General features: G+C 42.3%; 1 protein-coding gene across 1 annotated transcript in view; it reads right to left on the bottom strand.

Annotated features, from left to right (window-relative positions):
- The window catches only part of dnah9 (dynein, axonemal, heavy chain 9), a 186,446-nt gene extending 169,179 nt beyond the window's left edge, over window positions 1–17,267 (bottom strand). The window contains exons 1-11 of the mRNA XM_061756651.1: window positions 16,890–17,267; window positions 13,099–13,295; window positions 12,865–13,023; window positions 11,529–11,659; window positions 9,353–9,564; window positions 7,963–8,196; window positions 7,684–7,851; window positions 7,205–7,321; window positions 6,978–7,128; window positions 5,368–5,482; window positions 2,333–2,401 (exon numbers count right to left, since the gene is read on the bottom strand). Of these exons, the coding sequence (XP_061612635.1) occupies window positions 2,333–2,401; window positions 5,368–5,482; window positions 6,978–7,128; window positions 7,205–7,321; window positions 7,684–7,851; window positions 7,963–8,196; window positions 9,353–9,564; window positions 11,529–11,659; window positions 12,865–13,023; window positions 13,099–13,295; window positions 16,890–17,240 (1,904 nt within the window). The 5' untranslated portion in view covers window positions 17,241–17,267. The remainder of the gene's footprint in view (window positions 1–2,332; window positions 2,402–5,367; window positions 5,483–6,977; window positions 7,129–7,204; window positions 7,322–7,683; window positions 7,852–7,962; window positions 8,197–9,352; window positions 9,565–11,528; window positions 11,660–12,864; window positions 13,024–13,098; window positions 13,296–16,889) is intronic.
- Window positions 17,268–20,239: the final 2,972 nt, after the last annotated feature.

The following is a 20,239-nucleotide window of genomic DNA, read 5'->3' as shown; positions in this document are numbered from 1 at the left end:
TCCCCCAACAAATTGTCAAAAGTCAATAATACGCATTATACATAGGTATAGGGGCAAATGGAAAAAACGTTCACATTTTATAAATGTATGACGCCATCTAGTAGTTATGAAAAAGCTGTACATTTCCATCCATCCATCCATTTTCTTTACCGCTTATCCTCACTAGGGTCGCAGGCTGCCGGAGCCTATGCCAGCCATCTTTGGGCGGGAGGCGGTGTACACTCTGAACCGGTCGCCAGCCAATCGCAGGGCACATAGAAACAACCAACCATTCGCACTCACATTCACACCTTTGGGCAATTTAGAGTCTCCACTCAACCGACCACGCATGTTTTTGGGATGTGGGAGGAAACCGGAGTGCCCGTAGAAAACCCACCCAGGCACGGGGAGAACATGCAAACTGGGATTTGAACCCCGGTCCCCATAACTGTGAGGCAGATGTTCTAACCAGTCTTCCACCGTGCCGAGCTGTAAATTTTCACTCCAAAATGCCACCAACACCTAGAGGTTATAAGAAAGGTGTACACTTTCATTCTAATATGCCACCGCCACCTAGTGGTTATAAAAAAGGTGTAGCCTACACTTTCATTCCAATAAGACCCTATATGTACAGTTACATAAGTTTACATACCCTGGCAGAATTTGTGAACTTAAATTTTTTAAATATGACTGATGACTGAACAATAACCATCATTAATTTCTTTATGTTATGTTTTGTTTAATGATAATGCTTTTCTGAAATGCTTGACCGTTTAATTTGAATCCCTTTGTTTTCTATTCCTTCGTTTTCTTTAAATAATTTTACAAATTCTGCCTGGGTAATCAAACATATGAGCACAACTGTCCATCCATCCATCCATTTTCTGAGCCGCTTCTCCTCTCCTTCTCCGGGCGTGCTGGAGCCTATCCCAGCTGTCATCGAGCAGGAGGCGGGGTACACCCTGAACTGGTTGTCAGCCAATCGCAGGGCACATAGAAACAAACAACCATTCGCACTCACAGTCATGGCTACGGGCAATTTAGAGTCTCCAATTAATGCATGTTTTTGGGATGTGGGAGGTAAACCGGAGTGCCCGGAGAAAACCCACGCAGGCACGGGGAGAACATGCAAACTCCACACAGGCGGGGACGGGGATTGAACCCCGCACCTCAGAACTGTGAGGCTGACGCTCTAACCAGTCGCCCACCGTGCCGCTGAGCACAACTGTGTGTTTTCTAATTTAAATATAACTAGGGCTGTGAATTTCAAAATAACAGCAAGTAAATTTTAAATAGTATTACGTGGTCAAATAAAGTGCTTAACTTCAGAATAATTCTTTTTAAAAAGTAACAAAATACAGATAATATTTCATGTTTTGATCATATGGGAACAAGCAAAATGTAGAATTGTAGAATGGTTTTCCAGAATTTTGAGGTCAACTTTCGTGGTGCGTATTATACATGGGTGCACATTATACACAAGAAATTACAGTAGTATAGAAGCAACATAATGGGTGAAGTTACTGGCTAAACATTATATATCCATGATGCCCTTTAACATTAATCACATTTCTTCAACTCCATTATTTATTTATTATTATTTTTTATTTATTTATTTTGCCATGAAGTGATGACCTCAAAATAAAAACCAGAGACACCTTTCTCAGATAGACTGTTGTCCAGCTCCACTTATCACACTCACGAGCTTCTGCAGCAAAAATGTAACGTGATTATCCTCCATTGTTGTAGAAAATGTCGGCGGTGTTCGCACACATACACGTGATAACTGGCCAACCAAGTCATTGGTCATTGTCTCAGGAAAGATGCTTATTGGATTGAATAGAGTTAGGGCTCCATTTAGTGGACAAATTACACAAGGACAGTGACTCCAACACTAAACAGAATTTACTGTTTCACGAGAAAGTAAGAATATATCACCATTTAATCACCAAAACTCTGGCTGATTATGATAATTTTTCACAGCTTTGCTGATTTGTGGCATACCACTTACTCTTCTGTTTATTTCTGTTGTGATAGATTAGGCAGATATCATATTACATGGCCGGACGAATGTTCGCCTTAAATAAACAATGCATCCACGTTAGGCGAGTGTGAGTTCTTGCATGAAAGTCATCGCCAGGCAAGTTAGTGACCCAGGCAAGTTAGTGACCTGGCAACATGTTGGAGACTCTGTTCGAGACTTTCCTCATCTTAACAATACTGTAAATCCACACCTTCACTGTCATTTCTGTTCAATCTCCCTTCATGTTATTATTTTTTTTTTTTGGCTATATTATGTACGTAGGTGCATGATGACATGTCATGCAATGTCAAGCAGATAAGATGCTCCAACCTATCAACAAGTTGCATCAGCTCCTCATACTTCTGGATGACCCAAACTCCTTGTGCAGACTCCAGGCACCTGGCTCAGAGAATATGTTTTTCACAAGATTAGATTCTGGAAAGGTTTTTAAAGCTTCTTAAGAAATTTTAGGTAACATGGATATTGCAATATGTAATACAGAGATGCATCCATCCACCCATCCATTTTTTGAACCACTTTTCCTCACTAGGGTCGCGGGCGTGCTGGAGCCTATCCCAGCTATCATCGGGCAGGAGACAGGGGACACCCTGAACTGGTTGCCAGCCAATCGCAAGGCACATACAAACAAATAACCATTCGCACTCACATTCACACCTACGGGCAATTTAGAGTTGTCAATTAACCTACTATGCATGTTTTTGGGATGTGGGAGGAAACCGGAGTGCCCGGAGAAAACCCACGCAGGCACGGGGAGAACATGCAAACTCCACACAGGCGGTGTCGGGGATTGAACCCCGGTCCTCAGAACTGTGAGGCAGACACTCTAACCAGTCGTCCACCGTGCCGCCACAGAGATGCAAGTATTAGGAAAACAATTAAGGAAAATCCATCCATCCATCCATTTTCTCCCGTTTATTCGAGGTTGGGTCATGGGGGCAGTAGCTTTAGCAGGGACGCCCAGACTTCCCTCTCCCCAGCCACTTCATCCAGCTCTTCCGGGGGGAACCCGAGGCGTTTCCAGGCCAGATGAAGGACGTAGTCTCTCCAGCGTGTCCTGGGTCGTCTCCGGGGTCTCCTCCCGGTGGGACGTGCCCGGAACACCTCACCGGGGAGGCGTCTGGGAGGCATCCGAAACAGATGCCCAAGCCACCTCATCTGGCTCCTCTCGATGTGAAGGATCAGCGGCTCTACTCTGAGATCCTCCCGGATGACCAAGCTTCTCACCCTATCTCTAAGGGAAAGCCCGGACACCCTGCGGAGGAAACTCATTTCGGCCGCTTGTATCCGGGATCTCGTTCTTTCGGTCACGACCCACAGCTCATGACCATAGGTGTGGGTAGGAACGTAGATAGACTGGTAAATCGAGAGCTTCGCCTTTCGGCTTAGCTCCTTCTTTATCACAACGGATCGATACAAAGTCCGCACCACTGCAGACGCTGCGCCGATCCGCCTGTCGATCTCCCGTTCCATTCTTCCCTCACTCGTGAACAAGACCCCAAGATACTTGAACCCTTTTCCGACTGAGGACCATGGTCTCAGATTTGGAGGTGCTGATTCTCATCCCAGCCGGTTCACAGTCGGCTGCGAACTGCTCCAGTGAGAGTTGGCGGTCACGGCTTGATGAAGCCAACAGAACCACATCATCAGCAAAATGCAGAGATGCAATACTGAGGCCACCAAACCGGACCCCCTCTGCTGCGCCTGGAAATTCTGTCCATAAAAGTTATGAACAGAATCGGTGACAAAGGGCAGCCTTGGCGGAGTCCAAACCTCACCGGAAACGAGAGGGTAGCCTCCCTCCGCCTTCGGGTGGGGGGACGGGTCCTGACTGTTGTTTGTGCCTCTGCACCAAACACCAGTTCAGAGTACCCACCCTTTTTGGAGTCCTTGGAGGGGGTGCTGGAGAGCGCTCCCGCTGGGGACACCATCGTTCTGCTGGGGGACTTCAATGCTCACGTGGGCAATGACAGTGAGACCTGGGAGGGCGTGATTGGGAGGAACGGCCCCCCCGATCAGAACCCGAGCGGTGTTCTGTTATTGGACTTCTGTGCTCATCACGGATTGTCCATAACGAACACCATGTTCAAGCATAAGGGTGTCCACATGTGCACTTGGCACCAGGACACCCTAGGTCGCAGTTCGATGATCGACTTTGTGGTCATGTCATCGGACTTGCGGCCGCATGTTTTTGGACACTCGGGTAAAGAGAGGGGCGGAGCTGTCAACTGATCACCACCTGGTGGTGAGTTGGCTCCAATGGTGGGGGAAGATGCCGGTCCGACGTGGCAGGCCCAAACGTATTGTGAGGGTCTGCTGGGAACGTCTGGCGGAAACCTCCGACAGAACTTTGCTCATGTTCCAGGGGAGGCAGGGGACATCGAGTCCGAGTGGACCGTGTTCCGCGCATCCATTGCTGAGGCGGCTGACCGGAGCTGTGGCCGTAAGGTGGTTGGTGCCTGTCGTGGCGGCAATCCCCGAACCCGTTGGTGGACACCAACGGTGATGGATGCCGTCAAGCTGAAGAAGGAGTCCTATCGGGCCTTTTTGGCCTGTGGGACTCCTGAGGGAGCTGATGGGTACCGGCTGGCCAAGCGGAATGCAGCTTTGGTGGTCACTGAAGCAAAAACTCGGGCATGGGAGGAGTTCGGTGAGGCCATGGAGAAAGACTTCCGGACGGCTTCGAGGAAATTCTGGTCCACCATCCGGTGTCTCAGGAGGAGGAAGCAGTGCACCATCAACACTGTGTATAGTGGGGATGGGGCGTTGCTGACCTCGACTCGGGACGTTGTTAGCCGGTGGGGAGAATACTTCGAAGACCTCCTCAATTCCACCGACACACCTTCCCATGAGGGAGCAGAGTCTGGGTTCTCTGAGGCGGGCTATCCTATCTCTGGGGTTGAGGTCACCGAGGTGGTTAAAAAGCTCCTCGGTGGCAAGGCAGGGGGTGGATGAGATTCGCCCGGAGTTCCTCAAGGCTCTGGATGTTGTAGGGCTGTCCTGGTTGACACGCCTCTGCAACATCGCGTGGACATCGGGGACAGTGTCTCTGGATTGGCAGACTGGGGTGGTGGTCCCCCTTTTTAAGAAGGGGGACCGGAGGGTGTGTTCCAACAACAGGGGGATCACACTCCTCAGCCTCCCTGGTAAGGTCTATTCAGGGGTGCTGGAGAGGAGGGTCCGTCGGGAATATGGCGTTTAATAATAAAATAAAAATACACAATTTTGGAGTTCGTCCATGGGAAATGTTGTTTATTTATCCATGTTGGACAAGACAGTCTGCATAACAATTTACGTTACAATATTTGTTAAATCTGTTGTCTGTGGAGACAAGAGAGGAGACTCACGGGTAGGAGAGGTGTCTGAATTTGGAGAAGGGCATCTGGATGCGCTGCTGCAGCTCCTGGGCCCATCTCAGCCCCCCAGCTACTGCTGGCATATTCTTATTCACTGGAGCAGAACCTTTGGTAAAATAGTTTTACTATTATACGTACGCTTACCAGAAAGTCAGGGACTAAGCTCAATTATGCGTGCATTGTTTAACACGGGTATGCATTATTGATTACATTTTGATTACTGTGCCCTGACTGACTGGCGACCAGTTCAGGGTGTAGTCCGCCTTTCGCCCGAAGTCAGCTGGGATAGGTTCCAGCACCCCGCGACCCTAACCAGGATAAGCGGTGTTGAAAATGGATGGATGGATTTTGATTACTTTTCTTTATTTTGAATGAATTGCATCAACGGGACCCTTTCCTGTTTCCTCTAAAAAGTGGATCATAAGCATAGATCATCATTTTGAAATTAACTACATATTTGTTCTTAACCAATAAACTGATTAAAAAAAACATGACGAAATCCATCCATCCATTCATCCATTTTCTGAGCCGCTTATCCTCACTAGGGTCGCGGGCGTACTGGAGCCTATCCCAGCTATCATCGGGCAGGAGGCGGGGTACACCCTGAACTGGTTGCCAGCCAATCGCAGGGCACATACAAACAAACAACCATTCGCACTCACATTCACACCTACGGGCAATTTAGAGTTGTCAATTAACCTACTATGCATGTTTTTTTGATGTGGGAGAAAACCGGAGTGCCCGCAGAAAACCGGAGTGCCCGCAGAAAACCTACGAAGGCACGGGGAGAACATGCAAACTCCACACAAGCGGGGCCAGGGATTGAACCCCGGTCCTCAGAACTGTGTGCCAGACGCTCTAACATGACGAAATGTAAATACATAATAAAAATTGGTTTGTTGGATTATATATGTTCATCGTGGAAAACCACCATACCTTGCCTTGTTGCCCTAATGACAAATGTGCACAATTTAATAATTGTTTACATATCGCATAAAAGTCCCAAATTATAACGATGAATGTGTTCAAAAGTGTAACTGTAGTCTAAGATTTTCAAAATCTCAAACTAATAGATTGCACCACAAGGTTTTTGGAATAATGTCATGTTTGAGACTAATGCAGAATGTCACATGACCAGAGTGTCAGTTCCAGATGGAAAAAGTGATATGAAAAAAAAAAAAGATCTTTTGCAGCTATTTTTCAAATGTACTTCAACCAAAATTGTAAACATGGACATTTCTAAAACCAAATATAATTGAATTACATATTTTCTCCCAGTAATGTAATGTATTACAGTGTAATTTTGGAATTAAATTACATAATCCAGTTGCATGTAATTAGGTATTTCCCAACACTGATGGTATTGAATACAAGAGCTGTTTCTAGTCCTTGTGTTCTTGAAAGGTGTTTAAAAATCTATGTATCCATCCATCCATCCATTTTCTATACATGAAAATTAGTCGGGTCACGGGTGAGCTAGAGCCTATCCCATCCTCCTCGCTGTTATTTTTATGCCACTTACTTGAGCAGACTACACGCTTTTTGGATCAATGTTTGTTTGGCTTTCAACAGTGCATGTGCATTCTCATCATAAAACTCACCCATCTCATTTGCAATGTTAATATGTTCATGGTAGAGGAGTTTGCAGGTGTCCAGATCCCTGTCAAACATGCTTACTAAGCGAGGGTATCTGTCCAAAGCATATTTAGCTACTAAAGGACGCTCCAACAAGCCCCCAAACATATCCAGAACCTGCAGGCACAGAGACAAGTCTATCAAGTGAATGTGCATATGATGTGTTTCAAAGAGCGGGTTTAAGTTCCAATACCTTGAAGGCATGCTCCAATCCTGAAGCGTCATCAAAGGCCTGACAGAAGATAGCTCCAAGTCGCCGGTCTGTGTCATCCACTATCAATTTGAAGTCACACACATCTTTCTCAAACTCCTGCAGGGCAGAAAGCACAGCTAGGCCCACAGCCAAGACACCACTGAGCAGCGAGATCTCAAATTGAGCCAACATACAGTAGCATATTCCTTTTCACACCTCACTAACTCAAAGCCGTCCGGCAGGAATTGCCTACTGGGTCTTACAAGTAAAGTGAATTGCTTTTCCCGCTGTTACTCAGGAACAACTTGGTTGAGCAACAAGATGATATTTGGGCCGCAATACTATGTTCTGGAGTAACCGCCTCTTGTGTGCAGTGAAGTGTTCAGAGTTGAAATTGCTTGTGGGGTTTGCACCTCAAAAACTGCACTAAAAAAGCGGGGAAGGCCAAGCAGGAACACGATACGCAAAGTACTCCTCACCTTGTTGTTGAGGTCCAAGCAGTCATAGGGCTTCTCTGTTAAGACCTGGAAATGATCCACAAACTCTTGGTGCAGTAGCTGGACCTGTTGACTTAGCGCTCGACCTCGAACACCTCCAATCTCCAATTTCAGAAGCTTGAAGAAGTCCACTGCTGTCAAAAGGATGTCCTATACAGTAGATAGAGTGAAACAAGAAGTGGATACAAATATTAGACTCAGAATATGATAATTTCTGAAGAAATTGTCTTAAAACTCACTTCAGTATTGTAACACACTTACCTCTGTGGACTTGACTCTGTTGATAAAGCTATCAAGTCCAGAGAAGACCAAAGTGGGGGAAAAATCCCAAGGCTTCACCAAGCTCCCATTCCTCTGGTACTGGCCCAGATTAGTCCGGCAGTCCTCGAAGATGCTCTTAAAGAGTTCTAAAATCTCCAAGCTTATTTTCACCTTCAGAAGACTCTCAGGAACCTCTCCTTTGAGAAGTTCCTCTGGTTTCAAATAAACCAGAGCCTGTTTTTGGGACAGGAAAAAAAAAAAAAAAAACAGGCCAGTTTATTCAAGCAGGCATATGAGATACACCTACTAGTCATTTCATTAGGGTACAGCAGCACATTAGTGTGTCAAATATTACAATTACATCATATTCCATGGTAAGTGGGCTTTTGCTTGTATAATGCTTTTCCACCTTCAAGGCACTCACAGCGCTTTAGCATCCTCTCCTCATTCACCTACTGATCACGCAGCATTAGCAGCAACTAGGGATTCAATATCTTGCGCTAGAAAACTTCAGGATGGTCACAGGGACTAAGGATCGAACCCACAACCTTTGAGTTGGGGGACCATCTCTTTGTATACATAGAGACTTCAAACTACAACCATGATAATAAACATCCATCCATCCATCCATTTCTGTACCGGGCGTGCTGGAGCCTAACCCAGCTATCTTCGGGCGAGAGGCGGGGTACACCCTGAACTGGTCGCCAGCCAATCACAGTGCACATATAAACAAACAACCATCCGCACTCACATTCACATCTACGGGCAATTTAGAGTCGTCAATTAACCTACCGTGCATGTTTTGGGGATGTGGGAGGAAACTGGAGTGCCCGGAGAAAACCCACGCGGGCACGGGGAGAACATGCAAACTCCACACAGGCGGGGCCGGGATTTGAACCCCAGTCCTCAGAGCTGTGAGGCAGATGTGCTAACCAGTCGCCCACCATGCCTCCTGATAATAAACATATTGTTACAATATACCTCACTGCCAATGCCAAACAAAACTGAGCGTTATTTTTGTACAGGAAGATGTACAGTGTGCACGGTATGTTGGGACAGGGGTGCCTGACATAAGGCATTCAAGTGGTTTCTTCTTCTTTTTGGGCTAAAAGTCAAAACAAAGTTATTTCTTTCAGGAGTAATGTCCAACAAATCTTTGAAATTGCCTAGAAATACTGGAAGAAATTTTTAATGATGCTTTTATTTTAAGCAACTTCGGGGAGAAAATACACTTAACTTGTCTTTAATTGACTAATCTTGCACTCCATTTTCACGGGCCACCCATCTACTGACAGGTGCTTATTTCAGAAAAAGCTTTTGCAGTGGAAAAAAAAATTTTCTTAAAATGTGTCTATGGAATACTGTGTGCCAGAAAGAAATTACAGCTGACCTGCTGTATGAGGAAGTTGCAGATCTTTTGCAGTACAACAATGAGTCGTGCTGGTGTGTTGTAGTGTCCAGAGTTGGCCCACACAAGACACACTGTGTGCATCATGGGGCCTATCTGACCTTTGACATCGGAAAACTCTCTATTCTCCATGTCCTCAAAAAGGCGCTGCAGTGGCGTCAAGAAGGTACAGATGTCCTTTGCCTCCTCCAAAGCTGGCAAGTCAAGAGTGGAATAGTCACTTGAGTTATTTAAACATGTGTAGAGGTAGACGGTAAATAAAGTATGTGTGTGTGTGTGTGTGTGTGTGTGTGTGTGTGTGTGTGTGTGTGTGTGTGTGTGTGAGTGAGTGAGTGTGTGTGTGGTTTCTAAAACGCACACAGATCCTTTTAAACTTGAGGCTATATGAGTCCCGGGATGTCATGGAAACAATGAGTCCCTGTAACTTTTCATCACGGAATACAGATACAGTAATCCTATGCTATATCGCGGGTCTTGTTCGTGGTCCCGCTATATTGCAGATTTGTATTACAGGAGTTACTGTATTTTTTATACTGTTTGTAGAATATTTTTGTGTTATCCATTGCTCTTGTTCTCTCTCAGTATATTATATGTCTTGAGGCCTGCCATGATAGCAATTATTTTACGACGATATATTTTCCCTATAACTATCACGACAAACGACGGTATCGTTGATGTTTTTAATGCCACTGATATTAGATATTAGAGTGTAATAATTCGAGTACATCCTTTTGGAGAGCAATTCACTTTTAATTCTAATTCTAAGAATAATGAACATCCATCCATCCATCCATTTTCTACTGCTTATCCATTGACAATGTAATGTAGAACAATAAATAAAATATCTTAGATTAAAAAATTTAAAATAAAACAGACTCGGGCTCAGTTCCCAAAAATTGCACTTCTATAAACATAAAAATTTGGCATGAATGTATAAACAGTCATTAATGCCTTTAACAGGCAATATACTGCAAATCAAGTTTCCAGTTTGTGAAGAAAAAGTTTCAAGTAGTAACATTCATGACAACACAAGTAGATCAAAGCAACCTGTTTTGATTCAAAATGTGTACTACTTTTCAAAAGTCTCCAGCCTTTCTTTAAACACTGCTTTGTCAACATGTTCAAAAGCTACATCTCTTTACAATAGTAACGCTATACTGTATATAATGTGAGCCATACTCACGTTTGTATTTGCATTGTTGAACAAAGGGTTCCCTGATTGTAAACTGACGGGGAACAAGAGCTGTCCCACTGTGTTTTTTGTTCCCAGCTGAAGAAATTGGGTGGGTTGGTTGTATTTAAAATAGATTTTGCACTATGAGGTTTTCAATTATGTTGTCTTTGTTGAGATTTCATACAAATTCGACATACCAGCTCATTGGTATTAGCGGGATGGCCGCATTCATCTGGCTTGAATCCAAAATGTTCCCACATCAAGGGAGGGTGAGGCTTTGTAACTAATTCCATTAATTCCATTAACTGTGCAGCTATTGGCTTGCAGTCAAAAAACTTAGATCCTTGTACCGAGCACCTGCATTGTCAAACGCACGCATGTGCGCGCACACAGACACGCACGCGGCCAATCAAACAGAGGGTCCCTGCTCTTCACTATCTATCTCTAATTGGTTTCGAGACCACAATGAAACCCATCGTGTGTCTGCTTTCAAGCCACGGAATTGTTTTTTTCTTCCTGAAATTACAGGTCACCCTCAGTTTTTTTTGTTTTTGTTTGTTTTTGTTGCACCATTCAGAAATTTGGGCGCATATGTGACCAAATTAGTTGCACTCTAAAGTCCTGTCTCGTCCCCCCATCCCTGAAAAAATCATACTCCGGATTTACAGCACCATGCCCGAGTACTAAGCCATGCGTCCGAAGACGCAGATTGATCGTACCTTATGCGTCCCTGCTAATTTATGTGTGTCTGACACGCATATATATATATATATATATATATATATATATATATATATATATATATATATATATATATATATATATATATATATATATCATATATATATATATATATATATATATATATCATATATATATATATATATTCCCTTTCTTTTAGTTACATCTTAACACTCCAAATTAGAAAGCCGACTTCACTTTCTTCTTTTACACTTGAATTTTATTGTCATAATCTGTAATTACCTGCAAGGACTTCTCGTCGGATGTTTTGAAAAGCAGGGGAATAGCTGCTCTCAACAGCATCAAGCAGCATCTCCATTTTGTTCCCTTTGTGTGATGTTAACTGGGAGTAAATGTAGTCCAAATCAGCATATCTTAAAAGAGAAAGTAGATGGAGAACACAAAAGGTCACATTTGTCTGGCTTTAACTGCTTCTGGAATTTTAATAATTTATATTTCTAAAGGTCTTTGTATGAAAGTATTCGTAAATGTAATAATTAATGCATTTACTGATTCAAATGCCTATTAACTAATCATAGCAGAAAAATAGATACTCATCTTTCTGCCCCTATCTTCTGGCTACAGTGAACAAAGCTGCAATTGCAACAATATGCACACTGCAGAGATTTCTTATACAAATCTGATATTTCATTAAACGTAAGGTGTTAATGTAGGACATTTTTCACCCATAAATAGAACAATTTGTAATACAACAGTAATACTTTAAAAGTGTTATGAGTCTGTTATTGTTTCTTAATTAAACAAAGGTAATTTAAGAAGTCTACAAATGCAAATAAACATTGAACTACAGGTCAATATCTTTGTGAGCCTGCATGGAAAACTATTATTTGTAATTAATACGATTGCCATTCCAACTACTAATATTTACACCGACATGTTATTGCACATGTTGTTATACTAACTATCTTTATTGGAATTTATTATAATATGACATGACATGATACTATATTGTGTTTATACGGAACATGTTGAATTCTTAAAATCTCAGCATTGTCTCTCAATTTTCTTCCACAGCAATTAGATGGATAATTATGTATTTAACCTATTTGTATACAAAATAAAGCTAAAAGGTCAAAAACAGTGTTCACAGATATTTGTGTAAACATAATAAAGATTTTAATGTGTAACCAGCTCCATAGGAAGTCATTCAATTGCGTTTTGAAATTTGGACAAGTACAATATGAGTAATCACCTGAGTTAGCTTGTAGAAACATACTGTATGTTGTGTCAAAAAATAACAGCTATCCAAACAGCTCTAAGTGTGTCCAAACATACATTAAAATAAGCTAATTCTTGAGTAGGCCTTATTAGAGTAGGTTTATTTGATTCAATCAGTCTGTATTTATCAATGTGAAAAACAACAAATGGGTTTTTGTGAAAGAAAATTAAAGCATTTTTACATGTGATTGGGCAGATGTTACGAAAAAGTTATTGTTGGAAAAATTACAAGAAGTTAGACAATAATTTAACTGTGGAGCTCTGTGACACAGCATTGTAACGTGTTTGTTAGAGGTTGCCAGTGTGGATGTTTAGTATCCGTAGAAACAGATTTGCTGACCTGTTCTTCCAGAACAGCAGCTCTGTGTGCGGTGTGGGGGTTTGGCCTTCAAGCGGAGTCTCTGCTGAGTCTTTTATCAGCACTGCACGGATCTGATGGCTCCACTCAATCACTGTTGACTCCAAGGAGTGAATGATGCCCTTATCTATTGTTTCCCCCCTGAGGAATTAGGTTTGAATGTAAATGTGGTGTGGAAAGGATGCATTATCATATAGTCCAGGTTGGTTGGGTTACCTGTTGTCTGTCACTGAGGCAACTTGCGCCACACTCTCAAAACCAACAGGAAGGGGCAGCAGTGTCTTGCCTTGGACTTGGCCCGACATGACAAACACGTTGTTCATAAGGGAGTGGATGAGGTGCTTCACATCGTGGGCTACTACCTGAGGCCATTCAGTGTGGTTCCTGCTGTTGGACAGAAGTGGGGCCACAACCTAGATGAAGGCAACAAACATGGGCACCGTAAAAGGCAATGACTGAAAAGAGCTATAGAAGCAGCACTGACGTTGAGGAGCCCAACGTGATTTTTTTTTCACAGGCCCTAAATCCACGAATACAAGACAACTGTACTTTCCTTGAGTTAACACAATGTAGTCAAGTCTTTTCGTAAAAGTGCTAGAATACACTGCACGCAACAAATATGCTAAAATGACAAGGAGAACAGTTGGCAAGAAATTTCCCTGCACTGAAGTTACTAGATAAGCTAAGAGATAGCTTTGATTCTCTATCATATTCTGTGTATTCTCTAACAGTCTGCATGCCCAGTGGGGCCTTGCTGTGTCCCATACGTCAGTCTGGGGACTATTTCAGGTTACGACTCATGGAATACTAAAAAGTGAGATGCCCGAGGCTCATCATGCCCTATGGCCTATGTTGGGTCTGAGCGAACTCTATGTATTTTGCGTAGCGACAAGCAGCCAGGCCTAGGAGTGATGTGACTAGTAAAATTTAATCTGCACACTTTTCTCATCAACTGTAATGTGTCTCCAACAGTTAAATGTTTAAATTCAGTTGATATAGAGCTTGTACAGTTGTAAATGTTTTAGAATGCAGAAGCCATTAATTTGTGTTGCCTGTGCGACTAAACCACATTAGAATTTTCAAAAGACCACATCAGACCATCACTATAACAGAGAGTATTGTCATTTCCTTGGTATATAGCCTACCTAGGTGGTTGGTGCCCCACCACTTCGCTTTAATATGAAAACACCACTGGTTTTCAAGTGTGGATCATACAGTGAGCATCTGCCACACACACCATCAAGAGCTTCGAGCCCCAGGCTCACTGTGTGCTGATTAGTTAGGTAAGGCAATTACTTGCAAATTTTGGTTATTACTTTATAAGCACCTCTAAAATACATTCGATTATTTAATGTCTTGAAGGCCATACCAACACTTTTAACTAATTTGGGGGTTCAGTCAAAAGTGGAAGTACCATTCCGATTCTACAATAGCAATATCATCAATCAATCAATAGCAATATCATCATGCCCTTTATGAATAACAGGGTCTTGGCGTAACCAAAAGGCACAAGACACTCCGAAAATAATTATGTGAAAATGTATGAAAGTCATATTGTGGTCAAACTGGACTATGTTCCTGCATATTACAGTCACACTGAATAATGTGTATAATTTTCTACTACAGTCTATGCAATACAGTTCTTCATCCATCCATTTTCCATAGTGCTCATTAGGGTCGCTGAATCCTATCCCAGCTGACTCCAGGGTGTGCAAGAGCCAGGTACACCCTGGACTGCTTGCTAGTGGATTGCAGGGTAAACACAAACAACCATTCAGACTAACATTCACACCTAACTTAGCTCCTTTAATGAACATAACATGCATGTTACCGTCATGTTGGAGGAAGACAAAAGGAAGGCCGAGATTCAAACCCAGAACCTCTCAAGTGTGAGACAGATATGCTAACCACTGTCACTATGGAAACAAATGCAGTTCTTTTAATGCAAAATCCTACTTAATTCTTGTGAAAGTGCCTTATGTGAAAGTGATACGAATAAGCTCCTCTCGAGCTACGGTATAATATTAATGTTGCCCAATTGATATTGAATGAAATTGATGCTGCGGTATTGTCATACGACACGTACCACCAAACAATTATACTCCATACAGTTATATTAATTAACTGGTTAAATCAGGGGTATATAATTTTTATTTAAGCAGAATATGTGTATAGATTTTGCTGTGCCTTAATAAGCTGTTTGTATAATGTGCTGCAAAAGTCCTTTTCATTGTTTTGCAACAATGACAATAGACACTACGGTGGCCTGGAAGTGCAACACAATATAAACAATTGTGAAATAGAGAACAAATTTAAAAAAAAATAAAAAATGTTTACATTTCAGAAAACAAATTAACAGAAACCGAAACACTTACATTTTGGAAAACACATTAATAAAAGCAGAAACACTTTTTTTGGCTTTTGTTAATTTGTTTTCTGAAATGTAAAAGTGTTTTGGTTTTTGTTAATTTGCTTTCTGAAATGTAAAAGTGTTTTGGCTTTTGTTCATTTGCTTTCTGAAATGTAAAAGTGTTTTGGCTTTTGTTCATTTGCTTTCTGAAATGTAAAAGTGTTTCACAATTTGTTATATTGTTTTGCACTTCCAGGCCACCGTAAAATACCAACAGTATTTTATTCTACTCTATTCAATACTATTGATGACAGTATTGAGAAACACCTCTTCCTACATTAACTACGTAACCAAGGGTATTATAGCCGGTATACTGTACATTTGGACTACCTGTAGACAGGGGTAAAACGTTATGACAACTCTTCAGGCCCATGACTACCAGGGGCCCTAGAAAAAAAGGATTTTCAATTTGCGGCATTGAAGTGGTGAAGCAAAAATGTTTTTTTGTTTTTTTTCCACTGGGCCCCACATCCCTGGTAGCACCGCTGGTTGGATGGTTGGTTGGATGGATGGTTGGATGAAGGTAGCAGAGAGGCAGCAAAAGTACTCTTCCAAAGTATTTAAGTAGAAGTACAGATGTGTTAAAAAAAATAATTATTTACAAAATCTGGTAAAAGTAGATGTAGGCCTATTGATTCAACTCCTTTACTTAAAAAAGTACAGACCCTGAAATGTACTTAACTACAAAAGTTAAGTTGTTTTCAAAATTTATGGGATAAAAGTACTGTACAGTAAGTAGTTAGAAAAATAACTACTTACAGCACAGATATCTACTTAAGTACAGTAACTAAGTATTTGCATAGGAGCTACTTGGTTTCTTCCTAGCAGTGATGCCGGTAACCCGTTACTCAAAAAAATACAGTCTGGTGACATCATAAGTAATCTAATGAGTTATTTTTTACATAAGTATAGTCAAATCACAGTTACTTTGATATCTATGCCGATAGTTACTTTTTTGTTTATGAGATTCAGAGCTTGATTATGATATATGATTTGAAATATGCTATTGCAGCTAAGACAACTACAGATAATTATCATTAACAAACTACAGTGCTTGGGAACATGAGGCAAGTCAATAACCAGGACACTTGATTCAGTCACAGTGCATGTCACGTGTAGACCAATTTTCAGCCTTTGTTTTCGTAATGACTAATAAAACAAAGGAAACACACTGTATTATTAACTATCCCTAATAAAATGCACACAACGACTAGCTACAATATTGAAAAGCGGCATGTCAAGTCTGCACTAAGCTGCTCATTTAATGTGGCTTCAACTACACTAATATTTAAGTTATTTGTTCATGTTGATGACATCATTCTGTAACTTGTGTGGCGTACATTACCAAGTAATGGATACGGTTAAGCTAATGCACGGTGCATAAGTGATATTCCTGCCACTTGACAGCTGCTGAAAGTAACTAAAAAGTTACTTCTCAAATCAAGTAATCAGTAAAATAACGAAGTTACTTTTAAGCTCAAGTAATCAGTAAGCTACTTTTTCAAGGTAACTGTGGCAACACTGCTTCCTAGCACTAGAGCGAAAACTAAGCCTGCCCCATCCACATAATAATTAACACCTTTCACTAATGTCTTACCTCATGAACCAGGGCAGAAAACTGGTCCAATAGAGGGTGAGACAAGTCCCCACAGACCAAGTTACCCTCCATGTGTTCTGCAGTCAGTGTTGTTTTACATCGTTTCAGAAAGTACACTGCTTTGTTTTTGGTGTGGAACGTGAAAGTAGTGGCGGGCTGTAGGAGTCCGGTCACGGCCACACACACCACCAATGTCCCCTGCTGCGGTTTGTCCAGGAATTCCAGCAAAATCTTCAAGTTCTCTTCGCAGGACACACATTTTTGCCAGCGGTCGTGTTTTACGTTAAGAGTCCTCAGCACGTAGTCTCCTATAAAGTCCAGTCTGTGATCTTTAGCAGGTGACTCGTCCATGTCCGTGGGGAGTTCTTCTGTCGGTGGGCCAACACCGCGTAAGTAGGAACTAATTGTGTGCCTCCATAGCAACTCTGTGTTTGCATTAATGGGGCCGTTGCTAGGGGAGCTGCCTCGGGACCATCCCTCTCTCTGCTTGTCCATGCACCTGCTGACCGGTAGCCATTGTTTGCTTGGGGAATTTTGTGTGAACTTTATGAAGTGGCCGAAGTATTCATAGTCTGTACTTAAGTAGAAGGACTAAAAAAATACATTACCAATTGCATTCATTTACATAAGTCATAGATTAAAAAAATAAATAAAAGTACAGACTGCAATGTAGTACAAAAGTCAAAAGTACAAATGAATTCAACGGTAAACTGAAAACTTCCCTGCACAGAAAATAATTTCCCTCTTCGGGAAATGGGAATTATGGGAATAAATGGCTATGGGAGTAATACATTAATTTAGTTCATGTTCACTGTTCATGTTCGTGAGTGTATGTGTGTTTGCTTCCGTCATGGCATACCTGTTTTTTGAGGGTGTGTGTGCGTGTGTCCAACCCCCATAGGTCTTTGTCAGTCATTTGGGGCGTGGGGGAGGGTGGTGTTTGCTGATTTGAAGCACCCTTCAAATGACTCCCAGCGCCCCTAAACCTCTTACGATAGAATCGCCCCTGTTCTGCACCGATTCTACAGTGAATTGGACTTTTGAAATATGACGTTGTGGAGTCACATAATGAGAGCAAAGTCATGTGGATAGGTTGACCTTTGTTTAACTCAGTCATCCAGAAAGCACTTACAGTACGTTTGCCTCAATATATATTTCTGATCCTGATCCAGGCTTCCGAGTATAGAATTTGGCAGGAAACCTGTGTAAGAGTTGAAAAAAAAAAAGGTTTTCGAGATATCTTGGAATTATTTTTTTTTCTTTTCTTTTTTCTAAATCATCATCCAACAATGATTTAACTTCGCAAAGAATACCTGCAGTAATCCCCTTGGTGCAACATGAAAGGAGCAGCTTGCGGGTAGTCCTATCAAATATTCTGGTGTGGGATCTAACAACATGACATCAAATGTGTCTTTTTATGTCTTTTGTCACAGAGAGGAGGATAATGGATCATAGCATGGTGGAACTGCAAGGAATAGTGTGTGTATGTGTGGCATTGCTGTGCTGTGAGTTATTTCGATTGTGCAGAAGGAGCAACTGAGGAAGTTGGGTTCCTCTGAATGACTTTGAAGATTACGATGACAGAGCAGAGAGGACACTGGCTTCCACACTTTCTGCTCAGACTCAAAGAGGCCACCTGGTTACTGATTTGATGAGCGTGCTCCCTTCTTCCATCTAGAGGCTGCACACTGAAATGCAGGACTGAAGCCCTACATGTTTGAGTCACCAGGTTTTTTTAACTGCCAAAATCATCCATCCATCCATCCATTTTCTGTACCGCGTATCCTCAGTAGGGTTGCGGGCGTGCTCGACCCTATCCCAGCTATCTTCGGCGAGAGGCAGGGTACGCCCTGAACTGGTCGCCAGCCAATCGCAGGGCACGTATAACCAAACAACCATTCACACTCACATTCACACCTACGGGCAATTTTAAGTCTTCAATCAACCTACCACGGATGTTTTTGGGATGTGGGAGGAAACCGGAGTGCCCGAAGAAAACCCACGCAGGCACGATGAGAACATGCAAACTCCACACAAGTGAGGCCGGGATTTGAACCCCGGTCCTCAGAACTTTGAGGAAGATGTGCTAACCATTTGTCCACCGTGCCGCCCTGCCAAAATCAGCAAGAAGGATTAGCGTTAGACAACTACAGTGAGGTGGTCAAACAGAAAAAAAAACATTGGTCACTAATAAAAAATCATATGGAAACATAGATCATAGGCCTTTGTCTGAGTAAGGTCCATAAATGCAAGGTTGGAAGAATTTGATGTGGAAGAACCGCATGCAGTTCCTCTATGTGTAACTTGCGCCGTCAGGTGAGGAGTCGCAAAACTTTAGTCCATATTGTGTTTTGTTAACTTGCGTGTGATTCAGTTTTGTTTCACTGTGCATCACTTTAAACCATCCATCCATCCATCCATTTTCTGAGCCGCTTCTCCTCACTAGGGTCGCGGGCGTGCTGGAGCCTATCCCAGCTGTCATCGGGCAGGAGGCGGGGTACACCCTGAACTGGTTGCCAGCCAATCGCGGGGCACATAGAAACAAACAACCATTCGCACTCACAGTCATGCCTACGGGCAATTTAGAGTCTCCAATTAATGCATGTTTTTGGGATGTGGGAGGAAACCGGAGTGCCTGGAGAAAACCCACGCAGGCACGGGGAGAACATGCAAACTCCACACAGGTGGGGCCGGGGATTGAACCCGGGTCCTCAGAACTGTGAGGCTGACGCTCTAACCAGTCGCCCACCGTGCCGCCCACTTTAAACCAGAATGCTGTTTTACTTTCATCTATACCCACTTACATCATTATTTTTCAATGTGGATAATTTACACTTCCATCCCCTTAATCTTGATTCGAGGACCACTAATGATCATGGTAAATAATAAAAAGACAAACAAAACTGAAAAAAAAATCATTCCAAATGCTATCGTATGACAGACAGTTATCGTCAGATCTAATCATACGGTACTTGGTTTGAATCCATATTTTAAATCCTTTTCAGAATCGGAATCAGAATCATCTTTATTTGCCAAGTCTGTCCAAAAAACACACAAGGAATTTGTTTCCCGTAGTTGGAGCCGCTCTAGTACGACAACAGACAGTCAATTGACAGAGAACACTTTTGAGACATAAAGACATTGACAAAAACAGTCACTGAGCAATAAAGGGTTGCTAGTTATCTGGTAATGTATAAATATATAAAAAACAAATTATTTATTTATTTTTATTTTTTTACAATTGTGCAAAAAGATGCAGAGTCATCAAGCACTTAGAGCAGTTTGAATGACAAATATAGCAATAGTCCGGTGCAAGACAAAAAAACTGGCAGCATGTTGCAATGGAATTG

The sequence above is a fragment of the Phyllopteryx taeniolatus genome, chromosome 19 (genome assembly GCF_024500385.1).
Source record: "Phyllopteryx taeniolatus isolate TA_2022b chromosome 19, UOR_Ptae_1.2, whole genome shotgun sequence".
Lineage (NCBI taxonomy): Eukaryota > Metazoa > Chordata > Actinopteri > Syngnathiformes > Syngnathidae > Phyllopteryx > Phyllopteryx taeniolatus.
The sequence above is the reverse complement of the archived record's forward strand: the minus strand, read 5'-3'. Positions and strand labels throughout refer to the sequence as shown.